Raw genomic sequence first — 23,668 nt, forward strand, 5'->3', positions numbered from 1 at the left:
GTTGGTGGAACGTGTAATGATGCTCACAACCTGTGGATCAATAATGAGGCAGACTGGCAGTGAGGGGAAAGGTGCTTTATTAATATACACCAAAAGTATTAATTTTGAGGGAGAGCGCCGAGCGTCTACCGCCTGCGACACTCGCAGTCATCTGGCGCATGCGCACTCGCTCTAAAATGATGGGGCCTAACCACCATTCTGCCAGCTCGGGTGCGTCTTACCGGCGTGGAGGCTTCTCGGGTGCAGTTCTCTGCAGGGCTCGCCATCCTGTCTCTCTGCTGGCTCTGCTCTTCTCTTTTAGGTGTCACACTCTTCTCACTCTGCGTTTCTTCTGCAACAGGCATTTCTTGGCTCCCCCCTTCCTCGTACGATTCCTCTTCCTTCTGTCGTTCTTCTCCTGCAGATGTACCCCCTTCTCTTTCTCTTGGCCCTTGATCTTGTAGGGCTCTCTCTTCCACCGCAGGCCACTGTAGGATCTTGTTGATTTTAGCCATGCGATCCTGGGACCACACATTCCCGTCGCTGAGTAACGCCGCTCTGTCGTATACTTTTTCCACTTGCAGAGGCGGGCTGTACTTGCTTTCTCCTTTCCTTTTCAGCACTGCCAGTTTGACTCTCACCCACTCCCCTCTTTCCAGTGCTGTCTCTTTCACGTTTCTTCTCCAATTATAGTGCTCGTTGTATACCTTCTGAGCTTTCTCTAGGTTGTGCTGTACTACAGCAGGAGACCATTTGCTGGTGATGGTCTTTTCTCTCCAGACCACATTGTCTTTAGTGAAAGGGTGTCTGCCTCTCAGGATTTGGAATGGGCTGTACCCTGTGGATGTGGGGGTAATCCGGTAGTCCCATATCATTTTCAGCACCTCTTTTTCCCAATCCTTGCCTTTCATGATGGCAGCTTGGATGGACCCCATGATGACCCGATTGAATCTTTCCACCTGTCCGTTGCTCAAGGGGTGGTATACCGAAGTGTGTTTGGTTTTGATCGCATTCCTTTCAGCATACTTGTACCATTTCTCTGAGGTGAATTGCGGACCATTGTCGCTCAGGATTGTCCTCGGGATCCCTTCTTTCAGGAACACCGAAGTGAGGAACTTTATCACAGTTTCGGAGTCCATTTCTTCTAGGATATGGATTTCTGGCCACTTTGAGTATTTGTCCACCAAGACACATACATACTTCGGCACTCCTTGGTTGTCCAGAACAGGTCCTAAAATGTCGACCGAGACATCTTCCCAGGGGTCGCATGGCTGGTCAAATTTTCCCAAGGCTGGCCTTAGAGGTTTCAGGACTTTGTCAGCTCCTTGGCACTGGTCACAGTCTCTCACATGCCTTTCCACTTGTATGTCTAGTCCCGGCCACCAGTACATTTGATTCACTCTCCGTTTGGTTTTGACAATGCAGAGATGCCCCTCATGTAACTGTATTAACAGGAACGGGATCAATCTCATAGGAGGCACCACTTTGTCTCCTCGGTATAGAAAGATGCCTAAGTCACTCACAGATAGTTCCTCACGGACCTCATAAAATTTTCGGAGCACCTCCTTCACCTTCTTCTTTTCGGGCCAGCCTTTGATTATGTGTTCTTTGACCTCACGGATCTCTTCGTCCTAGTCATATGCTAGGACCCTTTCCTGCTTACTGATCACTCTTTCTGGATCCTCCATTATCGCTATCATCTCTTCATCCTCAGCCGAGAGGTCTGGGGCTTCTTCCATGGCTGAGGAAATCAGCTACCTTGTTGCGTGTCCCCGGTATATATGCCACGTCATACCGGTGTTCCAATAACTTCAACAACATCTTGGCTATGCGTGGCGTGGCGGTCGCATGTCCACTCGAGGTTAGAACTTTGACAAGTGGTTTGTGGTCTGTCTGCAGTCGAAATGTCGTGCCCCACAGGAATTGTCTGAACTTCCCCATGGTCCATACCCCCGCCAGCATTTCCTTCTCAATCATACTAAATTTCTGTTCTGTGGGTGATAGAGTCCTGGATGCAAAGCTGAGTGTCTCCACCGTTCCGTCTGCCCTCTCCTGCGCGAGGACTGCTCCCAGTCCCTTCTCACTGGCATCCGTTGTCAGTATGGTCCGCCCCAGGGGGGTCATATCCTTGTAATGGCACCGCTTGACTTATGTCCCTCTTCAGCTCTTCAAATTCTTTCTGTGCCTCCTCATTCCACTTGAACACTGTCTTGTCTCTTGTCAGCTGCCTCAGGTGATGTGTTTTGGTAGCGAAGGGCGGGACAAACTTACTATAATACTCTGCCATTCCCAGGAAGGATGTCACCTCCTCTTTACTGTCGGGCGCCCTGGCCTCACAGATCGCCTTTACGTTCTCTCTTTTCGGCGTGATTCCGTGTCCTCCTATTTCGTGTCCAAGGTAAGTGACTGATGTCATTCCTAGCCGATATTTCTCCCATTCTGCTGTCAGGCCCTTTTTCTTGTAGTACACCCAGCACCATGTCCAATTTCCTGTCATGGTCTTTCCGGTCCATCCCCATCACCAAAATGTCATCTTGGAAGTATTGGATGCCCTCGATGTCCTTGAATAGGCGGTGCATTAACTTTTGGAACACCGCCGCGGCCCAGGCAAGACCAAAGGGCATCCTGCTGAATTGATAGCATCCAAAAGGCGTTATGAAGGATGTGAGTTTCCGGCTTGTAGGGTGCAGGTCAATTTGGTGATAGATGGATGTGAGGTCAATAGTGGAGAACCACTTTACTCCCCTCGTTTTGGCCAGCATTTCTTCTATGCGAGGCAACAGAAATTTCTCCACGATCAGACACTTATTAAGTTCTCGGAGGTCCACGCACAGGCGCACCTTACCATTAGGTTTTCTTGCCACGACCAAGGGCGCTAGCCACTCTGAACTATCCATGGGTTCGATTATTCCATGTTCTTTCAGTCTACGCAATTCTTGTTGTACTGCTTCCTTTTCTGCTAGGGGCACATCCCTAACCTTGTGGGACACTGGCTTGGAATTCTCCTTGAGCAGAATGTTGTGTGTGAACTTTTCTAGTTTTCCAACCTTCCCTCCAAACACCTTCGGAAAGTCGTTTTTCATTTTCTCCAGGTCCGGCCAGCTCTCAGGGGCTGTCATCAACACTTGGATGTCTCCTCCCGCGTCCAGTTTTATCCCTAGGTCACCTTGATCCATCCAGCCCAATACTGATGGACCCTTCTCTGCCCCGTACAGCTTGCACTTCGCTGACCTTCCTCTGAATGCAAACGTTAGAGTCCTGTACCCTACCATGGGGATGGGAGTGCTTAAGTACGTCACCGGCCGTATGTCTGGTGGTTCCGATCTGGGTCCTAGGCTGGGTTCGAACTCTTCCTCCCATACTGATCTTTGGACTATGGTGTACGGGGATCCCGAGTCTATCACAATCCTGATTTTCACACCTCCTATCACCATGTTGCATTGAAGCTTGCTCGAACGCTTGTTTCCTATTCCCAGCACCTGTTCCTCTACACACAACACATGGTCATCTTCTTCCAGCTCGTCCTCTTCTCCATCGGGTTGGTCTTGTGTCACGTACTTCACTACAGGTCTCTTTATTTTCCTGCGACACACCTTTTCGTAGTGGCCCAGCAGGCCACAGAACATAAATTTCGCCCGGAACGCCGGGCAGAGTTTATCCTGGGCTGCGTGGTTCGGGCTTCCGCACCTGTAGCACGTGGTCTTGCTTTCCGTGGGCTGTCTCCCTGTCTGTCCGTTCTTTCCCGCCCATCTGTTTGTTCCTTTACTTTCTCCGGGCGCCGTTCTATTCCTTCCTGAAGGCTCTGAATCTTCCACCCTGTTCACCATGGTCTTCTGGGTGGTTTCCCTTTTTGCTGCTTCGGCACATCGTTTTGATAACTCAGCTTTCTTTACCATAGCTATGACTTCTTTCAGCGACGCTTCTCCATGTGCCCATAGTTTATCTTGTACAGTCTTGTTGGTGGTGTGCATGACAATTTGGTCTTTTATGAATTCGTCATGAAGGGCCCCGTACTTGCACGTCATCGCCAACCTTCTTAGAGCTGCGACCTAGTCCTATATGGATTCGCCTGCTTCCTGCTTCCTTTGCTGGAAGTTGTAACGATCGATTAAGACACACACCGCTGGACGGTAGTGATTGTCCAGATCCTCTATGGCGTGCTTAAAGACGTCGTCATCCGCTTGTGGTCTGGTCGTGGGCACTAAGTTCGTGAACACTCTTATCCCCTCCGGGCCTTGATTGTGCAAGAGTATCCTTCTTCTCCTCGCACTGGGGAAGGCTTCCCAATTTTCATCCTCCAGGGCCTCAAGATAATTTTTGAAATATTCCCTCCAGTCTTCCCATTTCATCTGGGGTTCACCTGGTTTGGGCAAGAACGGCATTGGCGCAGTGAGTGACGACGCCTGCGTGCTCATTCTGGCCTGCTCTTCCGGTTCCGCTCCCTGGTTTCTTGGGCTGCCTGGCGTGCTTGTGTTCTCACCTTGTGTCGGATTCGGTTGGGGTTCTCCTGCTCCCCCTGCTCTGCGGTCTTCTAGTTCCGCCAGGGCCTCTGTGGGGTATTATCACCCTTTTTTGCCGTGCTGCTCCACTTGGCTGTCGCCTTCTGGCACTGGTACCTGCAGTGGGTGCTCCCCTCTCCTTTTCGCTTCTGCCGCGCTCTCCCTGCTTCTTCCGTCAAGCTCCGGACGTCGTTTCCTCCAGCGTCGTCCCCCTTCAGGCTGGGCCAGAGTGGTGTGTTCCCCTTAACTTCCCTGTACCTCCGTTATTTTCTTTTGTGTGGGAGATCCCACTCCTCGTCGCCACCGTAATGATGCTCACAACCTGTGGATCAATAATGAGGCAGACTGGCAGTGAGGGGAAAGGTGCTTTATTAATATACACCAAAAGTACTAATATTGAGGGAGAGCGCCAAGCGTCTACCGCCTGCGACACTCGCGGTGATCTGGCGCATGCGCACTCGCTCTAAATCGGGCGTCTTCACGCGTTGCGTCGTGACGCAACACCCGAAGACTAGAGCGCAACTCTACAGAACGGCAGCAACTTGTTGCAGGGCATCGCCTTTCTCGGACTCCCTTCTGTAAGTGACCATTACCCCGGATGCCTCCCTTATAGGCTCGGGAGCGCATTTCAGTGCCCCCTTTCGTGTAGGGTGTTTGGGTCCTTCAATACCGAAGTCACTGCATTAAATACCTAGACCTACTAGCCCATATGCTAAGATATCAAAGCCGCCTTTCAGGTAATTCAGGGGAAGGTAGGCCTTCACATGACTGAAAATACGACAGTCTGAGGAGGTTTAAGGTGTTGATGATGAGGGGTGAGAAGAAGTTTGTGATGTTACTGGCAAAATTGGTGTGGGGTCCTGGTGGTCTGTATAAGAAGGTTCTGCCCAGGGAGAAGTTGACTGTGATGCCTTTCTTGAAGGTGAGGTAGTCCTTGTAGCTGGTGGGGCTGTTCTTGTGGGTGGTGCAGCTGATGGTATCTTTAAATAGGATGGCAGCTCCACCTCTGAACTTGTGCTGATAGTATTGCCTGGTATTCTTCTTGCCAGCGGGGATGGCTGAAGAATCAGAATCAGATTGTTCAGTTTAGCCATGTTTCTGTGAGGAAGAGCAGGTTTGGAGTGGGATCATGCAGTAAATCCCATACACCTGTGGCGTGTTTGGTGAGCGAGCAGGTGTTGAGCATGTGCTGTGTGAATGGTGTTTGGTCTGTGCGAGTGGGGTGCTGTTGGCACAGAAAGTGTGGGAAAATGCATGAGAACTTGCAGGAGGTGCATGTGAACACTCCTTCCGTGTTGTACAGTGCAGCAGCAGTGCGGCGAGTGGGGACCAGGGTTGAGAGCATGGAGGAGCACAGCAGGGTAGTGGTACGCGGGTTCCTGGTGCAGACGGGGTCTTCCACATCCATGTTGCAGCTGCCATTAAGTAGTTCCTGGGAGAGGGAGGAGTGCACTGAGCCATGGACAAGAAATTCAGTGATGTCTCATCCTGTGCAGATGGATGATGGGAATCCAGTGGTGTCACTTCTTGTGCTGATGGGTAACGGATCCCCTCTTACTTGACAGCTTCTTTTAAAGACGTTTTTTAAAGAAACCAGTGGTGTAATTTTTCGTACCGTAGATGACTGGAAATCCAGTAATGTCACTTCCTATGCAGAAGGATATTGGGAGATCAAGTGATATCATGTCCTGTACTGAAGGATGTCAAGCAGAGGCCAACAGCGGGGTCCAGCCAGGTCCAGTTGCCACAAATCAGCAGGGTACTTCCAGGAAAAGGCCTACTGCAGCTTATTGTCTCCCTGTAGCCCTACAGAACGTAAGCCAACGGACCCTTGGAAGCCACTTCTTTGTCCTTGGTACACGAGAGAGGAGGTCTGGTCCTTCAGGGCTTCTCATTGGTCATAAACAACAGGCCAGTCCTCTTTTGATCGTCCACAGAGTCAGAAAGGGTTCCAAGGCGGGAGCCTGGCATGCCAAATTTATGCACAGCACCAGCTTGAGGGTAAGATGAACTCCTAACCCTTTATTAAACAATGGGGTAAACACTTCAAGTCTTATTCCTACCTACTTTTTCAGTAGTTCCTGTTTTCCTTACAGCAAACTGTCCGAAAATGCCATGAGATAGTGCATTTTCAAGATGGCAAAAGTCTTTGCCATTCTAAACTTGGGTTGTGAGGGCTGGCAGTGTGTGGGGGGGTGTATTTTGGTAATCCTAATGCCGATGAAATCCACACCTAATAGGTTTCTTGATAGGACAGGACCAGTAAGGATGGCCACCCCCAACTAAGTGTGGTTCCACGTGAATTCTTTCCTCTCCCAAAACGGGATGGAGTGATCTAACATACTTATACTCAGTGACAAACATAGGAGCAGCTATCTGCCCTTGTTATAAATAGTGTAGGGAAATTCCATGTTCACTTTCCTACCAGGGAGGAACATAGCCCTGAAGAAAGTCCTGCACCATATTTTGGGCATTTAATGGACTGAAATATGTCGGCCTTAGGGTCCTAGGACCATAATATTCTAAAAGACCCTATTGTTCTGTAGTTTTAATATCCCTGTCAGATTCAAGAATAAAGGGAAACTGGGGGTCTACCAGTGGATTTTTAATCTTTATCCCCCTGGCCAAATATATTTTTTAAGTGCTTCCTGAAATATCGGTTGAGCCCACCACGACTTATAGGGGTCGTGGTGTCCCGATGATGAAGCATGACACCACTAGGGTGTGTGAGGGAATATATATCAAAAGGAGTTTTCTCTACCACTCTTGAGTAATGCTTTACCCACATCTTCATATAGGGACATTACACCATTGCCTTATCAATATCTAACCGTATTTTTAACTAATGCTTGCGGTTAGACTAATAGGGGAGTACCTTAACGTGGATCGGCAATCCTAATGTCCTCCCATATCCATCACTAAAATCCAGTTTGAGGCAGACATTGTTCCCACAACAAACCCAGAGACAGTAGACTGGTGCACAGTTATAAAGCAAGCAAAATATAGGGTCCAGGAAAAGGCGATAAAAACGGGGTGCCACACAAAGAAAGGTGAATTTCCTAAACAAACCTACTCAGCAGGACACTGAGGATTTCATACAGTTGAAGAGGAAGCATTCAGAACGCACACTAGCTGGCACCCTAGAAAGTAAAACTGATGTGCATGATGAGTATTTTAAATGGCAGTAAACTGACATTAATCTTTCGTCTTTTTTTAAATGTATTATATTTTTTTCTTTTTTTAGAAAGTTGGAAATCTCCTCTGGAAAATTAGCCAGATTTGCAGATGGATGTGCTGTAGTGCAGGTGAGCCTGTTTGAACTTAATGTATGAGCCAACATAATTGGACAACTGGACTAACCACAAAGAAAGTGTGATTTAATTATGTTAGACATTATAGCACATCATTTGCCTCAGTATTTCATATTTGAATAATTGTGGTTGAAAAGCTATAGTGCAGTAAATCATGGATGAGGGCACGGGTTTGCTTATTTTTCTGAAGTGCTAGCAGTGTTCTGGTTTTAGATGATCATATTTACAGATAGACAGGACAAATATGTAAATAATGCAAATATGATTTTAGTACAGTAGCACCCACAGATCAAACCGATGTTAGTTTGCAGCTATGACATACATTTGAGGCCAAATAAGAATTTTGTAATTAGCCTTAACGAAACCACAATATAAAGGTTGACAAATACGTTTACTAAATACCAAAAAATATAATTAGGCAAAACAGAGAAAGGTTTGAAACAAAATGTGCAAAATGTATTACCACTGCCCAGTTGTTGCAGCATGGACAAGTCTCGCACATTAAGGGCAAACCTATTGGCGCAAGTGGGGGCTAGGTCTAAAACGCTGACTGTAAATGGAGCGTGTATGCAATTCAGTGAGATGTGCACCCATGTTTGGTCCCTGAGAGACAGGGATCTGTCCGGCTTAATTCTGCTTTGTAGCAGGCTCTTAGACCAACACTTATCTGAATGAGCGTCTTTGTAGTCTTTGATTTTACTCTTATTTAAGTCTGGATTTTGATAGAACAGTTGTTTAACAGATCTTTTCTTGCCAAAATACATTGAGTAGGATTTGGTTCCTCCCCGTAGAAACGTTAATTGTTTAACCAACCTCCTTCAACCATTGGCTGGCTCAGCAAAGAAGAATATTTCATCTTCCCCATATGCTATAGGCTGTTTGTATCTTTTCAGCCCCACTAGAGGTTTTGCATTTTAATGTAATTGTGACTATTTTACCTATTTCTTTATTGGTACTTGCTTCTTTTCACCCCCTCAGGGTTTCTCGTGTTTCTTGACTCCTTGTTGCTGAAACGCAACCCGCTATCACCCTTCCCTCTCTCCCCATCGTGTACCATTTGAGTATTTGCCCTGTCTTCCTCCTTTGCTCACAAGCATTGCTGCTGTGAGAACTTTTGGAGAAGAACTGGCAGGGCATGCAGCCAGTCACCTAAGGCCTCACGGTACATAAGTCCATGTGCAGACTCAGATCTACCGACTAGCAATTCTCTGTTCAAAAGAACTTTACTCTCTGAGAGAGGAGTTCACTATTGTACGCTGCTGCCAGGGATCCTTTTGTTTTCCTTCTAGATGTTGCTTTTGAGTGGATCTTAGAGTGCTCGGCTGCCTCAACTTATTCCTTGTATTAGCCAACTCACACCCATGCGCTGCACAAAAGTATCATAACAACTCTCAGTGGAGAGGGCCTTCAGACAGCCCAGTGACTGTTGCACCCACACAGCAGCAAAAGACGCATTGCTTATTGAATGTTTTGTGGGTTTCCATTCCACTTACTTTGCTATGATCAGACTGCAATATATCAGCATCATTTATTCGTAACTTGAATTGTATTTAATGTTTGGACGGGAACCCCTTTCTTGTGGTGTTGAAATCTCATACAATATATGTTTGAATTACCGTGAAAAATTAGTATTTCCTTTGTTTTCAATAATTGGCACGAAGTCTGTTCAGATGACTCTCTCAGAGTTCATATAATAATTGAATGCATCCGACAGAATCACCATTGTATATTATTACATTAGATGCCCAAATTTCGAGGAATACATAGTTATTCTTTAATTGGAACACTGGAGGCCACAGTGTTTGTAAAACTTGTCGCTCAGAGAGCCTGGAAAGTGAGATGGGCGAAGGAGCGGATGGAAGGGCTTGAGCCTGGCTGTCAGTTAACTGAGCATACTTCACTGCCTGCACCAATCAACTAAGTAGTCACGGTATACACAATACTTCCACCACGCAAGAACACTTCATACATTATTTAAGGGGTGAGTTAGTCCCCACAGTCCCTTTGTCACAGGGAATCAACCTTTGTGATGTCTCTGGATGTTCCAGAAACCATAAGGGCAAGAGTAGAGTGTGTGCGAAATTTTGAATCCACTGGCAGTACTGTGAAATAGTTATTTTTTACTCTAAATCTCTGGCAAAACTTACCGGCTAAAACCTTTTTTTGCGTTTGCTGGTAACATTCCCTTGAAAAATACCAATAAAATCTAAAAACCCAATTTTGTACCTAGAGGAAAGACACTACAGCTGCACAAGATACATTACCTACATCCTCAAAGTAAAGAATGCAGAGTTGCCTGGAGTTTTAATAGCCACATGCATCTATTCTACAGCCTTCTGCTATCCAGTGCCATCTTCAGTTCTAAATAAAGCCTTTTGTATAGTTTCGGCACTGTTTAACATGCAGCCCTCAGATCATTGTGTGGAAAAACTCACAGAAAATAAAAATTCCACCCTTAGCGCTCCCCCTGCCAAGAATGTACATGATTGCGAAAATATAGCCCCATAGTGTGGGTTCTTCTTGCAGCTGTCTTTCAACAGGTTGGCTATGCTTCATAAATCCTATCCCTGTGCGATCCTTTGCACTTTTAAGTTCTCACCTACAGATAGCTTTATCTGTTTGTTTTCCAATGACCTATTATGTAGGGTCTGAAAAACAACAGAAGGTACCAGAGGGTCTAGAGTCAAACACAGCTCATCTAATCCACCACAGTACCGTGAACGCCCAGAGTTCAAAATTGATTCGGCACAGAAGGCTCTCAAGGGATGAGGAAAATACCCATTAGTCACCATATGGATCCGCCCTTCATCATTTGGGATTTTATCCGGACCACCCGTCTGAGAAAATCAGTGCCACAATCAAAGGATGACCTGGTGGTAAGGAGGTCCCTTATGTGGTTGTAGACTACAGTGTGGTCTACCACTCGATCTTAATGAGTGGGAAAAGACTTTGTGAATATGTCCTCACTGAACCGTTATGATCCTTAATCATAGTTGTTTCTTGCCTAGCCATCATTAGCCCCGTGTAGGCCAAAACCCATAATGAGGATATTTACACTTTTACTAGTTAAAACATGAGCGCTTCTTGTTTTCTGTACATGTCGTCTGGGAATTCTTTCCATTATACATCTACAGTATTTTTTTCATGACAACACAAATTACGAGGTTGTTCATCTACAAACACAATGAGTGCTGTCCCTTTAATCCTTTACCTTTCTACCTCGCACATATGCGTCAATATCTGTGTTTGTTTACACTACCCTTGTGGTTCCCTTGACTATTTACGCTTACAACTAAACCTCGACCAATGTGGCCGTTAATCCACCAATCACATCATTTGTTTACATTGGGTTAACCAATGGGCATGCTCGTTTTACTCTATGAGGGGCGGAACCAATGGCAACACACGTCCGTGCATACTGCGTAATCGGACCACCAATGGCGGCGCGTTTAAATACAGCTTCGCGCTCGCCTTCAGGCAGCTCCCCAGTCGGCCAGGACGCCGGCCCCGGAGTACCGACGGATAGGTAAGATGAGCTGCTCCCTTCCAGATCACTCGCTACAATGCTCCGTTCTCGAACGGATCCACTTCTCACGACGGAGGTCTCCCCCCGTCACATTTGGGAACGGGAGCATTTGATATTTGTGCGAGCCTAACTGACTTCCGGCTACTGATAGTGGGGGTTGCTTGTATTTTGATGTGCACATTATGACTGACATGTGTTTCACATGTTTTTTAGAGCGGTGCTTCATTTTCCCCTGAGCCGCTGCCAGGTGGGGTGAGGCTAGTCTACCTTACAGATTAAGGTAAGAACTGGATGGCGTTTGGATAATAACATATATGTCCGAATGGTTAATAACTGATTCTCTAATAATAAGAGTGTATATATCAACTTTTGTAGTGTGATTATAATACCGATCCATAGATCATGGACTTATTTCATAGCCCACAGGATATAGATAGTCTAACCTGATACCCACTCCCCCTTTTCTATCCACAGTGATCGACACTGACTGTAATGGCATTTGGACTATACAGGTGACTTTTCGCACTTGTTTTGTTTTCTCCTTTTGTCACTCTTTCACTTTATTATTTATTCACGTTGTGCAGTAGCCTTAGCATTGTAGTCCTGGTCCTGATGAAAGCAAGGACGCAATAGTCCGTGTTTGCTGAAACATGTCGACCGACCTTACCTCAGACAGTCTACATAACCTGACTGCCTTAGGTCATATATATTTTTAATCTTGGTATTAAGAGCATACATAGAATAAATATCAATCCGTGCTCTTCTAACCAATTTTAACACACTTTTCTGTTTTGGTTTCTTCTTTTTGCACTCACATTTATTTGCACTGCACACCCCAGTCCCATGTCTTTTCCCACTCATTAAGATCGAGTGGTAGACCACACTGTAGTCTACAACCACATAAGGGACCTCCTTACCACCAGGTCATCCTTTGATTGTGGCACTGATTTTCTCAGACGGGTGGTCCGGATAAAATCCTAAATGATGAAGGGCGGATCCGTATGGTGACTGATGGGTATTTTCCTCATCCCTTGAGAGCCTTCTGTGCCGAATCAATTTTGAACTCTGGGTGTTCAGGGTACTGTGGTGGATTAGATGACTATCATATACCCCTGAGCTGTGTTTGACTCTAGACCCTCTGGTACCTTCTGTTGTTTTTCAGGCTCTTTGGGGACTGTATCCAGAGCTAGGTCTATAAATTTCCCCGAGGTCCTCCCCTACCGTAGTGTTTTTTGCTATTATGTAGGGTACCAATAAGCAAAGTGAGCTTTGGATCTCTCCTTTGCTTGCTTCCTAATTGATGGTTTTCCGCCCTCTTCTTGTGTTTGGCCCTTCCCTGGAGCATAGCTATTTCATTGTCTTTTTGATTGGATGGCTTGATTCCCTCCTCTGATTACACTTAGCAAACTATTATTTGTTTGTTTTTTGCTTTCAGTACACCTTGGGCATAAATGTATTGTTTTCCTGCTCTCTCTCCGCTTTGTGCTGCTCCATCCGCCACATCCCTGCCCCACCACCATGCTCTTCATGTTGTTCACCCATCCCCCAGGCTCGTTCGATGCTTCCTCCAAACCATTCTTCCTGGGTTGTATTTTTTACACCCCTACAAATACCATCTTTCTCTAATCTCATCCATTACAACCGCACTTTTATCACAGGTTTTTGTTTTTTTGTTTTATTTATAAAGTAGAGCCTGGAGAATTCCTATTCCTACCTGGACTCTCCTGTCCTAGATGGACTTTTGAACACTTTTCATTATTTTTTTTATTAACTCCTCCGAGATGGGCATCCTTCATCTTGTTGGAAAACAACGGAAGAGTGAGGAATATATGAGGGGGTTCATCCTGTTCCCAAAGCAAATATACTGTAAACAACGTGGACGAAACCCATAGATAAGTGTTGCCACTTATATATCGACTCAGTATGATGTTATAGAGCACAGGCATCCAATGGATATTGTAAAAAGACCCCTCTCCCACCAACCTAGTTGGTGGCATGCTTCATCATGGGGGTCCCAGCTGGGCTGTCGAGTACTAGCCAGCTGTGCTTCAATGCCTGACTACAGCGGAGCAGGTGTTTTTTGTTGTGCAGTGAGGTAGGTGCTAGGTGGTGAGAATAAAAATGTTGCTAAGAATGCCCACTTGTAAAACTGTATTCAAAGGGTCTTAGGACAAGGTTAAAAACTGGTAACAGAATATAGTGAAGTTAAAAATATTACTTCAACAACCGTTATGTGTGGGTCAACATGTTTCAGCCATTTAGTGTAGTCATATGGCTTTCTTCAGGACCACTGTGTAAGCAAAAGTGAGTTGGCAGCAAAAGTGGAAGTAGCCACGTGAGAGACATAACAGCACACCCGCTAAGGTGTGCTGTGAAACAGTTGGAGAACTGTACTTATGGGCCCACTTACCGGATGGCAATCTGAAAAAGAAAACACACAACATAACATGAAGGATATACAGAACATAAAAAATGTGCATGATACAATTGGAATATTTGAAAGAACACATCTGTCCTTACTTGCGCGCTGCACGCATTTCTGTGCTCAAATACATCTGTAGAGTCGTGAATCTAACCCCAGCTTGGGTGAATCTATACAGTACTTCTGTTAGAGACATTCTGCGTGGTGAAGATTGGCATGCATGTCTATGCACTGGTGAATACCATGTGTGGTCACAAGTATGTGCAAAATAACATTTGGCCATCATGGCACACACACGTGAAGTTATCCGTGTGCTTCATTATAACAGTAACCGTGAGCGCAGCTTGATGGTGGCTTATATGTAGGCAAATAGTTATTGACAACAAAATTCAGCCATCGATGAGAACTTATTTATATATGAAATTATTTAAATAAATACGTATGATACATTGTATCTGTAATGATGTGCACGGCATTAAGGTGACTAGAATGCCTGCAAATGCATGGTAATATGCAAAACAACATGGTTAAAAGGGTCCAGGTAGAAACAATGACACGGATAAAGATATCTTACTTTGGCCAACTTAAAACGATCAGTGAGACCCTGCAAGGGGGAGCCTCCTATAATCAAACACTGCGGGTGGTACAAAAGAGATAGGGCAAGAAGCAGTTGGTAAGGAACATCACAATGTGGGTATCGCTACAGGGTTTTGTGGTCTGTAGCACTTACTTTGTCAAGGAAGAGCTCCTGCATTTCAAACCTATTAGGTGCTTGTCAGGATCCCGCCGGTGAATGGGCTGTTGCAGGCCTGGCAGAGATACTGCTTCCCGGAAAGGGCGTGGTCATGTCAGCGGGCATGTGCTGCGTGATAAGGAAACTAGAACGCTAACTTAGCTGGCGTAGTGCGATCTAGCGCACAGAGAGAAAAGCACATTGCTCATCGTATAGTGTGGTGTAATAAATTAAAAATAAAGCCCAACAGTTTTTTAGAAGCGGTTATGCTAGATTATAAACGCAAGTGTAATGTGATCTTGGAGCTCAAGATGTGCTGACTTAACTATGCGAGTGGCACGTTACACAGTGTGTGTGTCAGCAAGAGATGTTAATAAAGTTGGATTATCGACAAAAAGAAAACAAGGGATACGCATATATGAAATTGAGGGGAGTATCACCTGGTGTGTCAATACCTATAGGTATGGCAAGTTAGTATAGGATATTGAGCAGTAAGATAGGTGCCATGGTGATACTACTTTAAAATTTACGCAGTGTCAACTGTGCCTGCCAGTAGTATGGTCAACTCCCAGGAATAAGTCCTAACTGTGGGACCTGTAGTTGTAGATAGGAGTGAATAAATTGTGATAGGATATAATATATACTGACAACAGCAGGGGGGTACTGAAGTACTCTATTGGGAGTATACACTAATGGTGGCAAAGAAGTGTAGTTAGAACAAGACATGGGGTAGTCTGGTAGTGTAGCCCCTTATACTCGTTACAGTGAGTTCCATGGGATGTTGTCGTTCAGACCATAGATGTGGGTCGATAAGCGATAGACCCACCATTGCTCCTTTTCTAAAAGTTGGCCTTGCAGATTGGTGAGGCCTTTGTCTAGTTGCTCAATTATTGTCCACCTCATATCATTGGTTGTATGGCCCACTTGGAGGTAGTGTTCTGTCATCTTTGTGGTGCTGCGTTTGCAGCGTATGTTACTTCTATGTTCATATATCCGAACTTTAACTTTTCTGATGGTCATCCCTACATAGCATAAGTCAAAGGGGCACAGAATGAGGTAAACCACATTGTTTGAGTTACAGTTGGTATGTTTTCTGATTTGCCATGTTTTGCCTGTTTCTAAATCAACGGTTTTTGTTGATGTTGTAAGATGGCACACACTGCAGTTTCCGCAGGGGAATGGCCTGTGACATTGGGGAGTCCCCACAAATTTAGGACCGTATTAGGTGGAGTTGTTTGTTGTTGAGGGAGTGTAGACACCAACCTGTCCCTTAAACTTTTTGCACTCTTGTATGAGAACAGTGTTTTTTCCCATTTTAGGTTTCCACTTGTTGGTATTCTCCAATACTTGTGAATTAATTTTGTTACTTTGTTGGAGATGGAGTTATATGTTGTCACACAAGTTAGTGGTATGGTAGCGGTTGTCTGATGATTTTGTTCAAAAAGTCCTTTGCGGTACTCGTTCCTTGCTCGTTTCTGAGCCTTTTTCGTGATTCTCTCACGGCAACCGCAAGTTTAAGTTTGGTGGTCAAGGCAGAAGCCTGTTCCTGGAAATCTTGGACATTACTGCAATTTCTGCGTAGTCTGAGATATTGACCATATGGGAGATTCTCCTGCAGAGGTCTAGGGTAGAAACTTTCAAAACTTAAAAGGCAATTTCTCGCAGTAGCTTTGAAGTGGGTCTTTGTAGAGAGGTAGCCGTCTTCGACTGTGATGTCCAAGTCTAAGAAGGTGATGGTGTCTCTACTTTAACTGTGTGTGAACTTGAGATTAGGATCTTGTTCATTGATCCAAGATAAGAAAGTTTGCAGTCTTTCTTCACTTCCTTCCTAGGAGCACATCACCAATGTATCTTTTATAGAATTTGATGTTAGTGAAAAATGGGGTTGTGGGATCAAGAAGATGCAGTTTCTCAAAATTGTATAAGAAGAGACCTGCCACACTGGGGACGAATGTGCTTCCCATTGAAGTGCCGTATATCTGCAAAAAGAGGTCCCCCTCAAGTTCAAAGTAATTGTCTTTCAGAGCCAATGCAGCACATTGTACGATTTAGGAGTGTTGTAGTAACAGGTTATTGAGTCAAGGGATGATCTGAGTACTTGCAATGTGTTGTCCTGTGGAAGGCTAGTATATAGGCTTTCTATATCCAGACTGACCAGAATGGAGGTGTTGAGATTGAAGTCCAGGGATTTTAGGTTACCCAACAGATCTTTGGTGTCTTACAAGTAGATTGGCCTATATTGTACTATAGTCTGCAAATAGTAAACGCAAAAGCGTGAAAGTGGTTCCAATAATGACCCAATTCCCGAGACGCTGGGACGTCCGGGAGGGGGGAATCTGTTTTTATGAATTTTGGGGATGGTATAGAAATATGAGATTTTTCTCCACTGGATGCCAGAAATTGGGCCTCATGTTTGCTGATGTATTCATTGGATTCGACTTTTCCACCACTGTTTTTATTTTGGTTCTTAAGTCTTCAGTGGGGTCCTGTTCCAGTCTTCTATAGTTTTTTTAATCTCCAAGGAGTCTTCTGCATTCAATCTGGTAATGGTCCTTGTTTTGGACAACAATTCCGCTGCCTTTATCAACAGGTTTGATTATGATCAAGTCATTGGATTTTAGGGCAAGTATGGTGGAGAATTCAGTGCCGCTTTTGTTTTTGAATCAAAATTCTTCCTGGGTATCTTCGATTTCCTTGAAGATAGCCTGTTCAAAGGCAATGAGTTCTACTGGTATGGCATGGGGCGGGGTGAAAATGAAGATTTCAGCTAAAGATTAGTATCACCCTCCTCACCAGTAGGTTCCCGCGGTGGTTGGTTTTCAAAGAAGGCTTTGAGTTTAAGTATGCGAAAAAACTCAGCCAACTCGCAATGTAGTTTGAATTTGTCCAGTTTTGCAGTTGGTGCGAAACCGAGTTCTTTGTTCAGGACTACCTCTTCTGCTTCAGTCAGTGTCTGTGATGACAGGTTGGTGACTACGTTCTGTGTGTGCTGGGTCCCGCTTGTTGCTCTTTGGATTTGCTGCGTGTGTGAGCACCCTGGTTCAGATCATCTTCTCAGTGTACTTGATTCTGTCTCCATCTTCTGCCGCGGCCTCTTCAGATATTCCCTAAAAAAGAAAACCTGGGGTTGGTATTCATATATTGTACAGTAATTGTGGATTCATTGAGGGGTATGGATTCTGGTAATGCATTGGGCCACCTTGTGGTGTTTGTGGCCAAGGTGGGTGCCAAGTAGCATTGTGACCTCTGCCTCTCTGTTTATTACGGTAACTGCCGCCGCTGGAACCGCTGTTAACTGATGAGTCATCATCAGAAGAGCCCGACTATGCAGTGCATGTTAGTGGCTTATAGTCAGCATTTGCATAGGGGTAAGTCTTGACATATGACATTTTTTTGAGATCTTTTTGAAATTTATGGATTTTGGATTGAATAAGATCTTCCTTTTATTCAGCCATCTCTTTGTTAACTTAATCCAGTCTCTTTTTGAATGAAGTCAGAGTAGTTTTAAAATGATTCTCAGTGGCTTGTATCTCTATAAGGATTGCATCCGATAATCTTTTTGCCATCTGTATGATTAAAATTATCCAGTCTCTGGTGCAGTGCCAGGCAATTTGCGCCCAATCCTTCCTAAACGCTGCATCGTCCAGAAAGATGCGTGGGGCATTGGTGACGATCAACCCTCTAGGGGCGGTGTTGTTACGTAGCCAAATGACCACCCTAAATGTCTGAAACATGTTGACCCACACATAACGGTTGTTGAAGTATTATTTTGATCTTCACTATATTCCGTTACCGGTTTTTAACCTTGTCCTAAGACCCTTTGAATAAAGTTTTACAAGTGGGCATTCTTGGCAACATTTTTATTCTCACCACCTATCCCCTACCTCACTGCACAACAAAAAAAACCTGTTCCGCTGCAGTCAGGCGTTGAAGCACAGCTGGGTTGTACTCGACAGCCCAGCTGTGACCCCAATGATGAAGCATGCCACCAACTAGGTTGGTGGTGAGGGGTCTTTTTTACAAATCCATTGGATGCCTGTGCTCTATAACATCATACTGAGTCGATACAAGTGGCAACACTTATATATGGGTTTCGTCCACTTTGTTTACAGCATCCTTCATCTTGGACAGTAAATAAAAAAAATGGTTGCTGTATGGGAGTACATGTGTGATGAATGCTTTTGCTCACATACACTTCGTGCCGTAGCAAAAAGCTAAAATGGCTACCACCTCCTAATGCATGCTGGTGCATACGTCATCATGTTGGGACTTTTTTTGGTCAATTCTTTTCACAGTTGGCGCCGAGCACTGACCAGGCCAAAAGGTCAGCTACGGCCTTTCAAAGGTAAGACTTATTGGCTTTACTAGTGCTTGCTTTTATAAGAGACAAGCATTCAAAATGTGGCTTCTTAAAATATTTGACAGGTGTACTGTGAGCATGCCAGTGGCCATCTGTAAGAAATGGGGTTACCAAATCTCCAAGGGGGTAGCACGGAACCAAGCGGGCAGGCCAAACATCGGAGGACATGTGAAGCATCCGCGCAGTACCCACATACGACCCACCAGACACACCACAAAAGAGGCAGGACACCGGCTTGAGTTGGAAAAATAATAAGTTTAGTATATCTCCAACCTGCAAGGCAAAAATGCAAAACAGTGGTAATCACAACAGGACGCCAATTGGCGCCAGAGCCAAGTACATCAAGGGGGATTATATACAAGGGGACAATGGGCAAGATGGTTGAGTCCATGAGTCCGTGGCTGAAATGGAAAGAATGTGATCAACTGGTCATAAAACCTGGGGTCAATATGGCGGGGCCAACTCAGGCCCTAATCCTTAGTATTAGGCGATCATTGCGAAATACAACATTGGCATAAGTACACACCATGCACTACTCCTCCAACACGACCCCTGTAAAGGAAGAACTTCATGGCATCACAGCACATGATAACAGACAGGAGCACCTGTAATAAATTGGCAAGGCTTGCTCATTAACATGGGATGTAACCCGGGGCCTGGAATGACTCGTCAGGCCAGCATAGGAGCAGGTCACCTGTAGTAAAAGGGCACAACAAGGTCTACCCCACCCTCCACCTACGGGCATAAAACATCAGGTAAGTAGGCACCTTGCATTCAATAACATCTTAGGTATACACCCTAGGCATCAAAGCTAACCTGGGAACCCTCGGCAGGACACCACCCATCATGGGCAGGGATACTCAGCCCTCCCCTATTACCCGGTCACTGTGCAGGAATCAACATCCCATTAGGGAATCATACCCATTCCATCAAAGGGAAAAAGGTTCCTTAGTCAGCAATAACCTTTCATTTGGCCAGAATAACCAGGGCTTCAGGCAGGAATGACTTTATCACTGGGTAGGAGTAAGCCTCTCATTAGGGCAAGAATAACCAGTGCCTACGGTAGGAGGCACCTTCCGTTAAGTAAACACCATCACCAGGCTTCAGGAGACAACGGATTAGGTATAAGCCTGTCGCCAGGCATAAACAGTCAATGAGGTCTGAATCACCTTGTTATCAATCAGGGCCTCAACAGTGAATCAGGCATAAACAGTTAACCAGGCCCGAACAGCCCTGTTGTCAATCCAGGCCTCACAGTCACTAGAGGCTTTTGCCCGTGTTCTGGGCACTCAGGCCCTTATCCGTTAACAGGGGGGGGGGGGCGGACACCGAGCCTGTGCCCCGACTCCAGACCTCTTCGGTGGCAGGTGCCCACTGCCAGACGGGGCACCTGTAAATTAAGGGCTGTCCCAGGGGCGGGCACCGGCATATGCCCCGACTCGCCCTCTCCAGCCCTCCACACAGTTTGAATAAGGCCCCACTCACCGGGCTACTCCGGGGGTCCTCTTCCCCTGCAGGGCTCACTCTCCTCCGTGGCCGGTGCGGGGCTTCCCTATCCAACCTGGAGCCCCGCGGGACTCTGGCAGCACCTCCTTGCCGTTTCCGGCCGCCAGCTCTGCTTGGCTCTCAGCGATAGGCTGCAGGGCTCTTTTCCGTGGATGGGGCAGGCACCGAAAGCGTGCCTCGTGGCCCCCCCTCCGCTTTCGCCGGACGTTCGTGGCCTCTCAGCCCTCCCGCAGCCCTGAGGAGACTTCCACGCTGGATAGGGGGTTGTGGCAGGCACCCATCACGTGCCTCGATGCCCCTTCCTCCCTCACGGCGGCCTTCTCTCTCCGGGGGCGCAGACCGGCGGGGTGGGCTCCCGCTCCGGTCGCTCTCTCAACGGGGCTACCCCTCGACCACGGGGGCCCCGCACCGGCGCTTCACCCGGGTCCCCCTCCCTCACGGGGACCCAGGGCTAAGGGTCGGCTCTCCTTCTCTGGCTGCCCGGCCGGCAGCCAATCCCTGCGCGGCCTTCCGGGGGCGTGGCCGCGTAGGCCAATCCATGTGCGGCGGGCTGGGGGCGCGGCTGGTGATGCCACCGGCACCCCAGCCACGTGATGCGGGCCCAGCCGGCTTCAGGGCCTAGTGCGGCCCTCTCTGGAATCCCGGCGGCGCTGTCCTGACACCGGGGGCCGCTGCAACGATACACCCCGCAGGGGGCTCTCCCAGGCAGCTTCCAGGTGGCGCGAGGCAGCGCCAACACTCCCCGGGCCGCAGCAGTGAGATCGGCAACGATGAGGGGTAGGCTCCCTTTTTTAAATTATTTCGATCGCCGACAGCGCGCCAAAACGCAGGGTAGGCTCCTGCAGCACTATTCCTCTCAGCGAAAGGGCGCTAGTCATGGAGCACAGCTCTTCCCTCTGCCCACGCAGCTCTCAGGGCCAACAGCACTTAGGGGGCCACAACAGTCACAGGGCCCAGCGCTTCCAAAGGGCCACAGCTTTACCAGAGGGGGTAGACAGTCCCACTTCAGTTCCTCAGGGGCCCACTCCTCACCTCCTGGGCGCTTCTTTCATGCAGCGGTGGCGTAATTCACGGTCCCTTAATAGTGACAGGGACCTAGGTGGGCCCTCATAATTCAAGGGCCCAGGGGACAGCAGAGGGGGGGGGGTTAGGGGTGCAGGGCCCAGCTCTCAGGCCCATGTGGCGGTAACACCTCGCAGCAGGTCCCCTCACGTTCCTGTCCCAGCTCTGTGCGACTCTATCGTGGCACATCCCCCTTACTTATACCCTCCTCCCAGGCAGTGCCAGAACCTTCTAGAATGTTGGCAAAGCTGGCCTAAACTGGCTCAAGGGGAGGGGTTGAGCACCCTGGGTGCCAGGCTTCCCTCCAAAAGCTAGGGGTGGCTGGGTAATAATATTTAGACCGCTGACCTATGGCAGTCAGGTGGCAAAACCCATGGCCATGGCATCCATTTTAAATACAGAACATTTCAGTCAGGTGCATTTCTAAAATGGGGGAACATTTTCTGCACACCATTTCGTGACATTACAATTTTAAAACAGGGAAACTCTTACCACACATGGCCTATACAGGTTTACTACCATGGGGGAGACATCCAAGTCAAGGGGGTCAAAAGCGAAATATTTCGGGGGAGACGGCCAAGTCCAACACCATCAAAGAAAGAATAGAGCATGGTTCATGATGGCGTGTGCTTTCCGTCACATAAGGCATCAGATTACTATGTTCCTCCGCACCAGATTTCTATCACCAACACACTCAGATCAGCTCACACCCTACAGAACAAATAAACATGCTATTCTGTTACCATCAGTCTTTTATCATACCCCCTCACTCGCACTACCAATGCCATTAATTCGACCAGCTTCAACATCTTTTGGCTAATCACTCCAGAGTTGAGCCAATTGCATGCTTGCATCATGCCCTGTCTTATACTACTTGGTGGTTAGGTTTCACTTTTATTATTTGCAGGGCTCTGGTGGTAACCCGACTGTGCTGGAGTTAACGATCCAGACAATTGCTTTACTATGTGAAAATATAGTCCATAATGAAGTTACATTATTGAATGAGCGATGGAGCTTCTATTTAGAGCCAATGTCTCTTGGTTTGAGAGTCAAGGAGATAGCCTCAGATCCAAAAACTGACACTGCCTCATGTGTGCATCCACGCATACCACACAACATGACTACAATGCAGATATTACAGCATGGAACACGTTCACTTAAAAACATCCAGACATATGTATCCTCCTTCCACTTGCACACAACCTTCTCTCTGCACTGTATTTCTTGAGGATGATGTCCTTTTTCTTCTACGTTATTTGCATAAAATAATAATGAAACAAATTGTAACTCAAACTTTATGTACAGTGAGTGAAGCTTGTGCATCAATGAAAGAGAATGCGTGTCAGTGTAACTACAGTTGTGTTTAGACGTCTCAAAATGCTTTTTTTGCTGTACTTAATTTTTGACATATCTTACACGTTTGCATTTCTCAATCAAGTTAGGTGATACTTCAGTCATGGTCACAGCAGTCAGCAAAACGAAGCCATCACCCTCTCAGTTCATGCCCTTAGTGGTAAGTCTTTGACGTGTGATATTTTATTTTAAAAAGTTGAAGTACTGCAATGGAGTACTTTCAGACTTTACTTTTCCTTTTAGAAGCCAGACGTGCAGTTCAGCAATGTGTTTATACTTGTGTTCTGTTGTATCAATGGTTATGTCTCCATCTAATTTGAAGTTTAAATGCAGAAAATATTGTATATCAGTAATGTAATTCCATGTTTTCAACATTTGTTTATTTACTCAATTGTCTTCAAATATTTTCAAGAATGCACTTTGCTTTTAAAACAATTCACTTGACATTCTGCATTCAAATCATTAACATCCAATCGCTTGACTGAAAGTAGTCAGGAATATTACAATATCTAAAAAGCTCCTTTGCCCTGAGAGAACAGCAACATTATTTGAAAATGTCCAATATTTAATAAAAACATGGCATACCTATTGAAGAATCCTGCAAGTGCTAACGTGCCTAATCTTTGTTTACCCATTGTATCCTCAGGTTGACTATCGCCAGAAAGGAGCTGCGGCTGGAAGGATTCCAACAAATCATTTGAGGAGAGAGCTTGGCTCGACAGATAATGAAATTCTCACAGGCAGAATCATAGGTCAGGCTTATAATCAGACTTCTGCCTCATTCTGTAGTATTTCTTAGTATTGTATGCAAATGTAACTTCTTTAACTGTTTCCTTTCAGACCGTTCAATTAGGCCATTGTTTCCATCAGGGTACTTTTACGACACACAGGTATGTATTTTCTCTTGTTTTTTTGCA

The 23,668-nt window shown here is 46.2% G+C and overlaps 1 protein-coding gene across 2 annotated transcripts in view; it reads left to right on the plus strand.

Moving 5' to 3' along the window:
- The window catches only part of PNPT1 (polyribonucleotide nucleotidyltransferase 1), a 524,718-nt gene that overhangs the window by 780 nt on the left and 500,270 nt on the right, over positions 1–23,668 (plus strand). The window contains exons 1-5 of one of the 2 annotated variants that reach the window (XM_086927498.1): positions 11,529–11,595; positions 11,790–11,827; positions 22,837–22,911; positions 23,398–23,503; positions 23,592–23,641. In XM_086927498.1, the coding sequence (XP_086783624.1) occupies positions 22,855–22,911; positions 23,398–23,503; positions 23,592–23,641 (213 nt within the window). In that variant the 5' untranslated portion in view covers positions 11,529–11,595; positions 11,790–11,827; positions 22,837–22,854. Of the gene's footprint in view, positions 1–7,722; positions 7,784–11,528; positions 11,596–11,789; positions 11,828–22,836; positions 22,912–23,397; positions 23,504–23,591; positions 23,642–23,668 lie in introns of those variants that run through there. The other variant, XM_086927497.1, reaches the window with a different exon arrangement.

Source organism: Lissotriton vulgaris, chromosome 6, assembly GCF_964263255.1.
Source record: "Lissotriton vulgaris chromosome 6, aLisVul1.2, whole genome shotgun sequence".
In the NCBI taxonomy this organism is placed as follows: domain Eukaryota; kingdom Metazoa; phylum Chordata; class Amphibia; order Caudata; family Salamandridae; genus Lissotriton; species Lissotriton vulgaris.